The 15,058-nt window shown below is 39.7% G+C and overlaps 1 protein-coding gene across 2 annotated transcripts in view; it reads right to left on the reverse strand.

The window, feature by feature from the left end:
* Window positions 1–10,093: 10,093 nt before the first annotated feature.
* TFAP2D (transcription factor AP-2 delta) overlaps window positions 10,094–15,058 on the reverse strand; it is a 49,542-nt gene continuing 44,577 nt past the window's right edge. For both annotated transcript variants that reach the window (XM_086744912.1, XM_086744911.1), the window contains one exon: window positions 10,094–11,127. In XM_086744912.1, the coding sequence (XP_086601038.1) occupies window positions 10,908–11,127 (220 nt within the window). In that variant the 3' untranslated portion in view covers window positions 10,094–10,907. The remainder of the gene's footprint in view (window positions 11,128–15,058) is intronic.

Consider the following 15,058-nt stretch of genomic DNA (forward strand, 5'->3'; position numbering starts at 1 on the left):
CATGTGTCGTTTCTTGCACATGTCTGTGCAAGAGCCATTTTTGAGGTGATCTGATTCTTTTTTTCCTCAATACAACAACCTTGTATCTAGCTAAGCAGGTTAATAACAGTCAAGAATCTGGAGCAGAGGCTCTAATATCAGCTAACTAACTGCAATTCAAAACATCATCCAGTGTGTTAGACGAATTGAATGTGTAAAACTGGAGGACAAAGTGAACTACAGACACGATTGCTACAACTTTTTCATCAGAGGCACCAAGTAAATTTTGAGCTGAACGAATGGCTATTAGAAGTTTCTCTTATCTAATTTTAACTGAAGTGTTAAATATTTTTTTTCTTTCTACTCAAAAGTTAGGTATTTAATCAAGCCAGACTTCTTTGACAGGCAATGAAGATGCTCTAAACAACCAGCCTAAATAGGTATCTGACTCCTATGCTTAAGATTACAGACCTGGGCAAAGCTGTGGTTTTGTTGAGGGCTTCAGTGAAAGGCAGAACAAAGACACTTAAAAACTAACGCTGTGGTAACAATTAAAAGAAAGCAAAGGTCAGTCATATCTCTCTTCATTCAGCTCCGAAATGACAAGATTGGTTCTACAGAACCTTCTTCTGCTACCAGAGTGTACTTTGTTCATTAAGCAGACATAGAAGATTTTTTTCCTTAATTGAAACACTTGTTGCCACCACAAGCATTCTTCTGATGCAGTTTTCAAAAGTGGTTTTATTGCACAGCATTTTGACTTTCAGTTTTAATTAACAGGATTAAAGGGTGAGAAATTTTATCCTAATCCCTTTCAATCTGAATCAAAATCAGTATGTTGTTTTTCAAATTGTTTTCCTGATATACCTTTCTCTAGTTCATTGTGTAACATTTTTTTTTTTCTGGTGAATAAAAGATTGTTTGTTGTCTTTCATTTTTATTTTCACATCACAGGTGTTGTAGTTTAGCCCCAATTGGGACCAGACTATGCAGTCTCTCTCTTACTCCCTCCACCCTCTGAGAGAATAGGGAGAGATAATATAAGAAAAAAGGCTCGAGGTTTGAGATAAGAACAGGGAGAGATCCTTAAAGTTACAGTTATGGGCAAAACAGACTCGACTTGGGGAAAACTATTCATTTATTATTAAAACCAAAGCAGGATAATGAGAAAGAGAACAAGATAACTTCCCCCCACCCCTCCCTCTTCCCGGGCTTAATATTATCTCTGCCTCCTTCCCCCTCAAGCGGCACAGGGGGGAAGAGGGAATGGGGGTTACAGTAAGTTCATCGTGTGTCACTTTACACTGCTGCTTCATCGTCGGGGGAAGAACTCCTTGCATTCCTCCCCTGCTCCAGCGTGGGGTCCCTCCCACGGGCTGCAGTCATTCGTGAAACTGCTCCAGTGTGGGTCATCTCTTCCACAGGGTGCAGTCCCTCCAGAATGGCTGTCCCAGCGGGCCCTCCACGGGCCACAGCCTCCTTCAGGCACCCGCCTGCCCCGATGTGGGGTCCTCCATGGGCTGCAGGTGGATCTCTGCTCCTCTGTGGGCCTCCATGGGCTGCAGGGAGACAACCTGCTCCACCATGGTCATCACCACAGGCTGCAGGGGAATTCTGGCCAGGAGCCGCATTATGGCTCCCCCTCCTTCTGCACTGACCTTGGTGTCTGCAGCCATTCCTCTCACAAGAAATTCTTCACAACAGGCTGGCAGACACCTCTCAGGTTCTCTTCACACCTCATCTCCTCTCCACTTCTTGCAGCCGGGCTGGGCTGAGTCGGGCCCAGTTGGCCACCCAGAGGGAGGCCAGAGGGTGAGGGCCACAAGGCCCACAAGGCTCATGCCTCCCCCTCTCTGCCCCGAGTCTGCATCTTCGCAACTTCTCCTTTTTTTTTCTCCTGTTTTCCCCTTCTTAAATAAGTTATTGCAGAGATGTTATCAGGGAATATTCTGCTACCAACTGGCTCGGCCCTGGCCAGCAGCGCCGCACCCCCCCCGCCCCCCGGCCAAATAAAACCAGAACGTTAGGCAACCTTCAAGGGAAAGTTCTCCCACTTGTTTCCCAGATCCATATGTGACAATTAAGATGATAATATTCTGGCATACTTCAAACAGTTTATTCAGAGAACATCTAATTCCACCAATATACTCTCTACTGTCCATTCCTAATTTTCTATGTAGTTTTATTACTGACTTCATACTGTATATTAATTGTCAAAGGCTCAGTGCTTTGATAACTCCTTAATTTAGCTGTCCATAATGATGGCCCAGAGTGGTTCATTAATATTTGTGTTAAATGCATTAATTAATAAAAAAAAAACCCTGTGAAAACTAGAAGGCTCTGGGTGGTAATAGTAGTAGGACTCATCCTTTTGCTGTTATATGACTGATCCAAGACTAGATGCAGAAGTTGACTTTCATAAGTCATGAAGCTGTTTGTGTACGTACCACCAGTACATTGGCTTGTATTGGCCCAGGGACCAACATGCAACTAAAATATGTGACAAGCAGCTGCTTTTTTTTTTCCACAGTTTCATGCATTTATGGACTAGAGTATCTAAGGAGTCAGAGTGAGGCTGGAAAATATGATGTATATCCTCTCTGCAAAAGTACGTACAAACTGGGCAGGATACCTTATTTGTCTTAAAAGTTGTTTGATCCTGTGTGTGGTCAACTGAACTGACTCCAAAGGGTTCACTGAATCACAGAACAGCTGATGCTGGAAAGGGCGCCTCAAAATCATTTGGTCCACCTATCCTGCTCAAAGCAGAGTCATCTTGAGCACATTGCTCAGGATGATGTCCTGTCAGCCCCCGCGTATCTTCAAGGATGTAGACTCCACAACCTCTCTGGGAAACTTAGTCCAGGGTTCAAATAAATTAGCAGTAAAAAAGGGGTTTTTTAAAATGTTTTTAATGGTGCTTCTTGTATTTTAATTTGTGCATATCAGCTCTTGTGCTGTCACTGAACATTACTGAGCAGAGTCTGTTTCTGTCTTGTTTACTTCCCCATCAGATATTTATATACATTCCTAAGATGGATTCACAGGGATCTATTGGAAGCCCATTCTATTCTGGATTGGTAGATGGACACCAAGCAGAATACTTACTCCTGGACTGCTGAAATGGCAGCAGATGCCTGTGTATGGGCAACTGAATTAAAATGGTACTCCTGTGTGTTTACACAGTCTGTGTTGACTGTACTGTACACGTACAGTCAACACGTACAGTTTGCTGAAAGATGATGTTTGGTACTATTTCAGGTTTCCTTGAGCATCCAAGATACACGGAAGGGATTGACAGATACAGTGAAGTTGCGAGAGACCTTGATCCTTCTGGAGAAGCAGTGGGAAGCCAGGCAGGATAGGAAAGGCTGTCTAAAATATCAATTGATGCTTATATGTGGGTGATTGATTCATACTCCCCGCGTGTCTGTTGGCATAAAATGACAGAAAACTACGTCTTGATTGTCTTTGCATGGGTCTGCCTAGTGTGCTAGATCCTAAATGAGCAGAACTCTGTCCAGTGCTGTAGCGTAATCCTGGTAGTGCTTTCTCCAAAAGCAGGATATTTTGAGTTGCTTCAGCAACTGCATTTATATATCGTTAATTCAAGTATCTTTCCATTAAAAAAAACAACATAAACCTTTGTCCAGGGCGATGACAATTTCCATTAAGTCTTGGAGTTCCTGTTGGTTTCTTCTTCATGTCTTTTCTACAGGAAGGTGAATCGAAATAGCAGTTAAGGGACTGGAAATTTAGTTATATTTGTCTTCTACTGCCTACCTAGAAACTATAGTCTGCTTCCCAGCAAAATATAAATGAACACTCAGCCTCTCTTATATAAGTGGGACTTCTGTTGTTAAACATGTGGACAAATATTATCACACATACATCATCAATTCTGCTAATTCTGTGAGTTCAGGACACTCAGCATTTTACAGATTTGGCCTCTTTTTTTTTTTTGCCTGGTCACTTACTTTGAATGCAGATTTGCCCAAGGTCTCTATAGGCAGTTTGCAAGTAAAATCTGATACAGATGGATTTTTTTTCCTATTCTTTTTTCCCTTTGATTTCCTTGCATCTTGCAGTGTCTACAAATTAAAGGCTACTTGTGTACATTGACATGTATTTTGGCACTGCACTTCTGCAAATCTCAGCAGGTTTGTCCTCTTTTTGTTTTAATGGAGTGACTGGAAAATTTACACACCAAAGTGAAGAGATGGGAGAGGCAACCTCTCATGTGGCTGTATTCGAAATACTGATTCATTTGTCACAGTTGTGTTTCCTTTGACTTTGGAGAAGAGTACATACAGAACTGATCAGAGGAAACCACTATAGAACCTGGGAAATTGTATTTTGCAGAAGATTAGACGGGTAATATTAATTAGTGAAAGTTCATTTGTTAGGGAACAGAGGTCAGGGGTGGATAAACCAAGTTTAAACATGTGGAAGCGGTCTCCTAAACCATTTCCTTTTTCAGTTGAAATTATTCTGAAGTTTCTGCCATTGCAGCTTTGCCCTTAGTGTTTCATTGTCTAGAATTACTCATAAAGTCATTTCTGCAAGCACTGAAACAATGCAAAAAGAAAGGTTCACATCAGATTCCCAAATAGTTTTGAAACAGTATGTTTAGGAAATTGCTTAAGGAGCTCTCTTTTTTCTTTATTTTTTTTTTTTAGTAAAACTTTTCAGATCTGTTTGTTTTAGACAGTTTGGCTAAACATCTAAGCTAGAATTGTTTCAAGTCTTCAAGTCATACCTGAAAGACAATACTATTTACATATAAAGACTTTTTTTCTTTTCTTGTAATAATTTCTGCCTGGGAAGGGTCAAACCTTGTGCCACAACACTGGGGTCAAAATCTGGAGTGGGAGCATTGGTGATTAACCCAGGCCCTTGGCTGAAGTAAGACTTGGAAATGAACCACTGTAAGCTTGCAGGGAGAAGATTAAAGAATTTGTTTGAGATTGTGGAGACATGGATTTGATTACCAGCATTGTCACAGCCTTTCTATGCAATTGTGGGCAAGGCACTTTTGAGGGCATGTGTCTTGATTTAGTCTGGTCATCTAAATATTAAATATTCGAGGTTAGCTAGTCTCTAGACTCTGTCCATTGTCAATGGATAGGGACTAGGATTCCTGCCACTTTTCCCCTGTGGTCGACTGAGAGAGACTAATTTAATGTAAATCATCCCATCTAGCTTTGATTCCTGCTTTAGGACAGTATAAATTGCCTTACTTTTAATCTTTCTCTTGATATCGCAAGAGAGAAATCTGGTAAACAGATTCTAGATGAGATAACTATTTAATATAGCTACCCTTTGGTGGAATAAACCCAACCTTCAATCCCTGTATAAGCCAATCTTCTCACTGTAGTGCAGGAATAGTATTATTGCTGTTCCTCTACTTGGTATGTCTGATCTATTGGATGGACGTTCCAAGTATAGATGCAGTTCCTAGATATGTTTGGTTGTCCTTATTTCTCCAGAGATGGAAATTATTTTCAAGCACCAGACAAATCAGGGATAAATCAACATAGATTTTATTGCCGTGAAATGTTTGATCAAATGTGGTCATTATCTTCATAGACTCATGTAAAACAAGTAGCTTGTATAGGAAATAGAAATATAAAAGATTATGTTTTTCACCACTGAATTATAAATTAAGTTGAATTGAGTGGAAGGAAAAAAATAAAAAGGAATCGAAATCCCAAACCAATAAATAGGACATTGTTGGTGACCAAGTGCGCACTCACATTTAAATACAATCACAACAGCTGCTGTACAGAACAGAATTAATTGTACAAAATAAAGAAAAGTAAAGGATAGCAATAAAAAAAGATCAGATCTCTCCAAATGACCTTCACCTGGCAAAGGAAAAGTACTGTATCTTCCTCCTCCATTCCCCACACAGCTGTACTTGGAGTCTTGTTGAACCTGTAATAAGGGCAGAGGCAGAGGATACTTTTATACACACAGTTCCTATATAATTTTGTTTGCTGATTCTTCCTTGTGTTGCAGGCTTGTGTCTTCTATTAATGCTGTTTCTTCTTGTCCTTAAAATTAAAGAATTAGAGCAGCAGAACTATTTCTCCAAAGGATAAATGAAAGACAAACAACCTTGGAATTCATCATCAGCCCTTTTGGATACCTAAGACATCTAAAACCAAAATTCCTTGTTGGTATTAGGAAACAAACAAACAAATAAAAAAGCAGTTAGAGAAATTGGCTCTTAGGACAATAAAGCAGCCCTTCTTGAGCCTTGCTGCAAAATTCTGAGCTGCAGCTGTGCCACTGAGTCACGTTCAACGGAAGAGATGAGCTGGGGAAATATTTACACAGAGGTCCAGGATTTGGAAGGACTATACATTGTGCCTGCTTTGTAGCAGATTTTTTTTTGTTGTTGTTTTTAGGAAAAGTTAAAGAGAAGCTTCAAAGAGCAGATTCCTTGTTGATTTGGAGAGCTGAAGTCTTTTCCCGGTGAATGCTGGAGTTTATCTTTAGAAAAAGAAGTAAATTAAAGGTCCAAATTCACTCCTTGTACCAGTTCTCCAAGGCAACAGAATGACACCTAGAAGGAGTTATGGTTTAAGATGGCAGCATGAAGGACAAAATTCTTGACAGTCTTCACTTGTAGGTGGCAGGGTCATCACTGCTTTGCAGTTGTTCACTCCCCTTTGCAGGCCATACGAATGCTGTTCCAGTTCTCACCGTCTGCATAAAACTCTCCCTTCACTATACATCTCTGCCATGTAATGATACTGATGGAGGAATGTGTGAACAGAGATCCACATCCTAGAGCAGAGGTTGGAGGAGAGAATGTCACTCCTAGCTCTGCCACAGACTTACCTTCTAAGCTTAGTCAACACATGAGATATTTGTACTCACAGTGAGTAACACCTTGCTCTAGAAAGAAAGGTGTGGTTAGTCAGTGTGTTCACTTCATGAGTAATCTGTTAATAAATCCGAGCATCAACAACTGGTCTTGGTGAGCCAAATGTGTCAGGGCTTACTATAAGAAGTAAGTTCAGAGATCTACTTAAAGTGGTTTGAAATTCGTGATGGGAAAGGTGTAATGTATACAAAGATGAGCAATGGGCTGAACTACAACAGGATCCAAATACTCAGACAGCACTTGAGCTATGAATCTATTTTCAGGGTTTCAAAAATTGTAACGGTTCATTGCCCTGGCCACAGAAGTTTGGACACTTTTCTATACTCTTTTGATATTTTTGACCTGAATAGAAAGGACAATGCCATATCTCAAAGGAATAATTTTTTTTTCAGAACAGATTAATCTCAAAGTCAAAAAGGTGCAAATAGATTTGAATTTGCCACCAGTGAGCACCTGCTAACCTCAAACCATGCCCTTCCTTCAGGCTGATCTAATTTATGAATGTGTTTTGAGATGGGAACATTTCCATAGAGACAAGGACTAAAAAAATAATTAAAAAAAAAAGACAACATGGACCATTGTGCATGTATAAGTGGGTGAGAACGTAAACTGAGATTTTAACAGGAGCATCAGGGAATTCATTGCTTAAAACCACACTGAAAGTTCCAATTAAAAAACCCAAAGACATTTTGACACTAAATTGCTCTGATAGCTAGTTCAAGCAGAAAAGAAAGTAATAATTATTTTTTCTTTCAATAAAATTAAGTACAGTTAAAAATAAATAACAGACAACCTGTGAATGTCAATAAACCTTGCAGATAGCTTTTAAAAAAAATTTTGTTTTTAAAAAGTGCTAAGATACTAAAGAAAAGATGGGGATATAAATGCAGATAGTCTCTTAATGTTAAGAACACATGGTAGTTCAATCAGAGTGAATCAGAACTGTATTGAACCTTACAAAAAAATATATGTAGGTGTCGTTAAGTAAAAAATTGGAAGTTCTGGGGCTTCAAGAGTGCTCAGATCTGTTGATATTAATCGATCAAATGGTAATCCAGGTAAAAAATAATTTGTTGCCTGTAGAGCAGAGGCTTATAGTGATTATGTAATAGCAAAAGATGCAAGTCTTCACATAAATTATTGTTGGGATGTTGGACCATATCCTCAATAGGCAAATATTTCAAATAATGCTATACGCGTGTTATTTCCAGTATCAGACATTTGAATTTGATTGTAATAAAATGCTGCTTTCTCAGCAGTTTTACAGAATAATCTATACAGCCAGTCATTCTTCCTCTTCCAGAAGACTGATATTTTAGTGAAAAAGATTGAAAAGGATTAATTTTTTTCCTTTTTTTCACCTCTATCAAAACCTGATTTAATTTTATTCATATCTTGAATACGAATTAAATTCCTTTACAGTACATTTTTATGTGGCAAATCTGCGTATTTGACACAGTCAAACTTTTTTTTCCCCCTCTTTTCTTTTCTCTTCCTCAGTTTGGGCAATAGAAAAAGCAGAATGAGTTACCTTTTCATTTTTAATCATGGTTATCTATTTTCACATGCAAGTATTTAGTGTTCTAGAACAGTTCTACAATGTTTCTGTTGAAGACATTTCTGAGGATCGTTCATTTGATTATAGCACTTCTCCAGAGGCACTGGAGTGAAAAATTCATTCAGTAAAGTTTAAGTTCTCTTAGGCACTTAGCTGACCTTAGTGTGGTAAGGAGGTGGAGTCCCGTGGACATACATCTGTTTCCCTTCATGCATAAGAGGGTGCTTAGGTAGCACGGAAGTAGGTATCTAAGCTATACACCTACTGTGAACAAGGACAAAACTGGGCAAAATATTTTTCTTTTTTTTTCTGTTTTTTTTTTTTTTCTCCAGATTTCCTTATGTAAGCAAATGGGGACTCATTAGTTCCTAGCATGTTTTCTCACCATAATGGCAACATCCTTACTGACCTCAAGAGGAACAGTATCATGCCACAAGAGCTCTATTTCTTTCCATACATTTGGAAGGTGAGGCTGATCTTGTTAATTCAGGTTGACTCCCTACATCGTGGCTGTAAACACTCTCAGATATTTCTCATAGTCCCTAGGTTTAGTCTAAAGCTGGTCATCCAAGATGCAATGCTAACCAGTTCTAGAAAGCTACGATGAAGACACGTGTATGAGCTCTTTTATCCTTGCCTTGGTTTATACCTAGTTGAGAAAAATATGCACTTTCAGGGCATGATTCATCATTACTTTGAGGTGAGATAAACTGCATACTATAAGTGCCTTTTCTCTCTGCTGATTACAGGGAGAGGAGGGCGATTAATCCAATCATAGTCATGTACAATGCAAAATGCTGCCATTACATTCCAACTATCATCTGTGGAGAATGACAGGCACTTCCAGACAATCCCTTCTACCTGTCTTGGACACTTGGTGTAGAAGTCAAGTGGCCATCCATAGGAATCTAGTGCTGTCTTCTAGGATCCTCCAGCCCCTCCTCCAGGTGGGTCCAGTCCTCCTACAAGTTTCATGTCTTATCTGTCAAAACTCTGTGGCTGTCTTAGATACCCTAAAACATCTCAAATGTCTCTAAACACTTAACACGTGGACAACTATGTTATTTTCTACCATAGAAAGAGATTAATTGTCCCTTGGAAGAAAAAGTCTGATTTTGCTGATCTTAAAAGGAGTTTAGATGGCCAACATAACCCCACCCCATAATACCAATCCTTCCTAACTTTCTTGATAAAGTGATATCAGAGAAACAAGAAAATGAATTAAATAGAAGTCTTGTTGAAGAGGTTAGAATGTGGCTGGAAAAAGTCTCTTGACTCAAAGAGACTTGAGCTCAAATTATGTTTCCAATGTTTTCTGAGTGAGGATGTGTGGTAGGTGGTAAAGTATTATTATAAAAGTACATTAGCAAGGTTATTACCATTTAGCTGCTGTGGACCAAGCCAATCTGTCTTGTGATTTTATTTTTATTTTATTTTATTTTCTGTAAGTGAGTGGATTCTGTTAGGCCTCTGCACTTCAGGTGGATTTCTAAAGACAATAGAGCTGCAGAAATAAGCTGCTGAAGAAAAAAAATCATCATAAAATCAAGGCAACACAAAAGGTGACTCTGATTGCCTGCACTGATCCTGTTGAACAGAGACCCAGATGTGGTAGACTGCAGCGCTGTGGGACCAGGATCTGAGAAGATAGAGGACAGAAGCCTGTGCTGTCATTTAATCTTAAGTTCACAGAGGGATCAGGGCTCTTATTGACACTATCAAGGTTATATTTTGTTTTAGTCTGCCATGCCCTTTTCACAAGAGACACCACATGGCTGCTTCTTGAATGCTCAGGACAGATTCCCAACAGGTTCTGGCCTCATTCCAGTGCAGCTTTATTGTACATTCCCAAGTGGGGATGAGCAGCCCCCAACACCAAATGGTTCATTTGTCCCACAACCCAAGAATTCCTCTTTTGCCAGGTTTCCATATCCTTTTCCCAATGGTGAGTAGATCAAGCATTTCCGATGGATCAGAGGAAGCCCTTCTTTCAATCTATCCAGCACGCAAGCAAAGCCAGGATGCTGGAACTGCGCGTCCCACAACAGATGTGCTGGCCCTAACTGTGTTGCTGGAGAAGAAAGTGCTTCAGATTTCATGTGCCACCTCAGCCAAGTCCAGAAGTGCTTATAAAAAACAGTGTTAGTGTATCATTCAGAACAATCAAATACTACGTGCACGAAAAAGTAGTTTAGAGCAACATAAATTTTTAAAAAGTGACACTTTCATCACACAATTACTGTACACTGCTGTTCTTAGGGTTGAATACTTTCCTCTCTCACGCTCTCTCTTTCTCTCTGTTTTAATCTCTCTCTTTTTTATTTTCTTTTTAAAATTTTTTTTTCTTTTTTTTTTTTCTTTTTCCCCTTTTTTTTTGGATTTGGTCCACTGGAGACAAATTGCCCTCAATGATATATATATTTAAAAAAAATATCAGCAGCAAGACTCTCTTGAAATAGATTCTGTTTGATGTAGCTAGTCTGTCTTTTCTGTTTTGCCCTCTTTCACAGCAGCCTCTGAAGTTTTCCGCAGGGGGGCTTTCTCCGAGTTGGCGTGTCCTTGGCCAGATTCCGCCGTTCCTCCGTTTTTGTGCGATGTATGCTTTTCCAAGTAGTTCAGCATTTCACTGAGAACAGTTTGGAAAGTGCTTAGGGCAGCACATATTGCGGGAGTTCCAAAGCCATGAGTGATCAAACTACAAATAGGAAGGAGACAGAAAAAGAAAAAGAAATACACACACACACATAAATATAAATGCACTCACATACATTGGATAGTTTACAGTATGCTCATTTTGCTATAGTGAAATTCAAGATTTGCTCCCTAAACTATTTATTACCTATGGGAGAAACAGAAAAGAAAAGAGTAGAGCTGAAAAGCAGACTACATACAGCTTCAAAGGTTGGTTTTGTTCGGAGTCTCAGTTCTGAAACACCGTGGGACAGATCCTCAACTGATGCAGATTGACAGAGTTATTGACTTCAGAGAGGCCAGGAGACTGTCTCCTAGGCTCTCCAGCACTGCTACTTTTCCAGTCCCAGAAGGTTTGGCTTCCCCCTTCTCAGGTAAATGAAACCAGTTCTGCGTGGCTTATTCACTCTCCTAGATCAGAGTCTTGAAGAAGACTTGGTTATTCTATGTGGAGGTATGGCTACACTTGTACTAGGAAATTAAGCAATGTTGAGGTGCAGTCTCTGACCCCCAGCACAGTTGGCATGATGTGGCCATAACAATGCTGCTAAGTCCTCTGATCATCCAACAGGGTGGAATCGGAACTGCCTGTTGGAAATAGTCCATGGCCAATGCTAATGCCCAAACAATGACCAGGAAACGTTTCACATAAGGCTAGTTCAGCCAGCCTAAATTCATGGACCGTCCTAACCAATTAATAGTAAAAATAATCAAGTTCCAACAAACTTTGCCCTCATGATGTTGAATTTACTAGCACAGATTTAACTTGTTGCACCTTTCATCCAAATAAGGTGGGTTTTTAAGACAATACTGAATTTTTCTTGTTTTTCTGCACAGCAAAGCAGCTGAATTCCAGTGATGCTCCTCACTAGTTACTGAAATGACGTATTAATGCGGTTGCCAGGCAGAGCTATAGTGGGTTAATCCCATCTCTGTTTAGAGGAGCATTTCAGTGCACATATATCTATCTACAGTCACTTAAGAAGTTTTGGGCATTCAGTCTGACTTCCACCTGCAGATCTAGAAGTGTGCAAGTCTCCTACAGGTCCCGTCTCTTAGATTCTATCTCTGTGAGGATGTATCAGGCTTCCACTTGCAGATCTAGAAGTGTGCAAGTCTCCTACAGGTCCCATCTCTTACATTCTATCTCTGTGAGGATGTATCAGTTACCTTAGGATATCAGAAATGACAGTAGAGACCAGTTTTTAGATGATTTGCTTCAGCCCTATTTGCCCAAATATTATGTGTATAGTATAAGATGTTCATGTAAGGGCCAGGAAAACTCAAATTGTACTAGGCATCTTATTATGAGCACATAAATTATTCTAATTGTTATAACGATGCATTTTGATAAGAGCTAAGTGAAAACAAAAACCCAAACAAACCTTCCAGATTTTAAATTTTCATTTAGAAACAAAAATGAAAAATTATTTCAAAGGTTGAAATGTCGCTGCCGTTTTTAAAAGACTGATTTGAGTTATCTCGCTTCTGCTCAGAGCAGAAAGAAGACAAAGAGAGGAAAAGAAGCTGATTTCTGAGTTTGCGGACATTTTTGAGAAATCAGTAATTTATATTTGCTTTGGTGAGGAAAAAAACCACAACAAAATGGTACAGTGATTCTGACAAAACAATAGCTATTTCCCATCCCATGCTAGTTAAAATCTTATCCCTGCAGTAACTCTCTGGGTATCTTAGGCACCACATCAGTAAACCCTGCTCTAATGCAGAGAACTGGGCGTAGGTCGGAAATGGGAACTTTTCACTTCAGTGAGAACCCCTCTCCTCTGCACTTTGGCTTCTCAGTCTTTCCAGCTGTTTTAGAAAAAAGTGAAAAAGTAGAGACTAAGGGAAAAGAGATTACACAGGACTTGGACAATTGCCAGCATGCTGGAATTATTAAAAAAAAACAACCTCCCCAAATCCAAACAAAAACCTGTGGGAAAGGCTCTAATATATCTTTTAGGTTGATCTTTCTATCTATTGGACATGGGAATCCTTTTTGCTAGCGAAGTTGATATTCTAAGGAAGACACTAAACTTACAGGAGTCCTAATTAAAATGAGAGCTCAGTTTGGAAATATCTCTCCATTTCATATTGGGAGTGGCACAGTCTTTTATAAAAGGTCTCCCAAAGGCTATTTACAAATAACTGGCTTTTAGAATGTTTATCCATCAGTCTCCAGGCACTTCTCAAACTAGGAATTGATGTTTATCCCCAGTTAGTAATGAGAAGAAAATTATAATTAAATATTTACAAATACTCTTTTTCAGACGTCAATTAATAATATCACATGACTCTTGAAGTTTGGACTTGTAGTAATATCTGAATTTAGCATTAAAAAGAGGTAAACATATCTTGCTTTATTATTATTTTTTTTTAAGAAGTCCCTGGCATACCAGGAAAATAAAAATCATCGTCATCATAACTGTGTCGTGTTTTGAATAGCAGTAAAAACAAGATTAGCAGTAGCATACAGATAAGAGTGTTTTTAGCCCCTTTAAGTCCTTTTAGGAGTCAGGTGATTTCAAAATATTGTGTTGCATTTTATTGTCATTGCTAGTCTTCATAAATCCAGGGAAATTAAAATGTGATGGAGTTTACAGTAGCAGAAAACAAGAAAAAGGAAATTCACATGTAACATTACTGGTTATAATATCCCATCATTTTTACACTGCTTATGTGATCTTTTGGTTCTTGATTTGGGAAACTGACTATACGACGACATATATAAAAACTTTATGATCTCGCATGCAAAAGAAACTAGGTTTTTCTTGTTTTAAATGTTGGCAGTATCTGCAATCATTCATTTCCAGTAGACGCAAGTAGTAAGTTTAAGAAAGGATTGAATAGAAGTCTTTTGTTTTGCTCTCTTTGAACCTTTTGACTCCTGAGCAGAAGGAATAGTACTGTGTTCATTTGATAGCTCAATACACTCTGAAGAATAAGTGGGAATACTACAGTGAAAACTTACAGAGATTGCCTCCTAAATGATCTGCAGGGCTGAGAACAAAGATAGAAAACTTCAATGTTCTCATTTGCTGAACAAAACTCTAGAACATACTAGAACGGGACAAAAAAAAAGGCTAAGTGCAGGGTCCTGCACCTGAGTCGGGGTAATCCCACGCACAAATACAGGCTGGGAGGAGACTGGATTGAGAGCAGCCCTGAGGAGGAGGACCTGGGTGTACTGGTGGAAGAGAAGCTCAGCATGAGCCGGCAACGTGCCAACCGCATCCTGGGCTGCATCAAAAGAAGTGTGGCCAGGAGGTCGAGGGAGGTGATTCTCCTCCTCCTCTCTGGTGAGACTCCATCTGCAGTACTATGTCCAGCTCTGGAGCCCCCAGCATAAAAAGGACGTTCCCCTGTTGGAGAGGGTCCAGAGGAGGCCATGAAGATGATCAGAGGGCTGGAGCATCTCTCCTGTGAGCACAGGCTGAGAGAGTTGGGGCTGTTCAGCCTGGAGAAGAGGAGGCTCTGCGGTGACTTTATAGTGGCCTTTCAGTACTTAAAGGGGGCTTATAAGAAAGATGGCAGCACACTTTTTAGTAGGGTCTATAGTGGTAGGATGAGGGGTAATGTTTTTAAACTAAAAGAGGGTAGATTCAGATCAGACACAGGAAAGAAATTTTTTACAATGTGTATGATGAAACACTGGCAGAGGTTGCCCAGAGAGGTGGTGGATGCCCCATCTCTGGAAACATTCGAGGCCAGTTTGGACAGGGCTCTGATGAACCTGATTTGGTTGGAGATGTCCCTGCTTCTTGCAGGGGGGTTGGGCTAGATGATTTTTAACTACTCTATGATTCTATCATTCTAAAATCTGATATTAAGGTACCTAAGCGTAGGTGCCAACTTGTAGGTATATACATCAACAGTGCCTAAGCTCCCATTACCATCAAAGGGGACTTAATGTAGTTTCCTACTTATGAGAGTCT

Source organism: Chlamydotis macqueenii, chromosome 3 (genome assembly GCF_036417535.1).
Source record: "Chlamydotis macqueenii isolate bChlMac1 chromosome 3, bChlMac1.mat, whole genome shotgun sequence".
NCBI classification, from domain to species: domain Eukaryota; kingdom Metazoa; phylum Chordata; class Aves; order Otidiformes; family Otididae; genus Chlamydotis; species Chlamydotis macqueenii.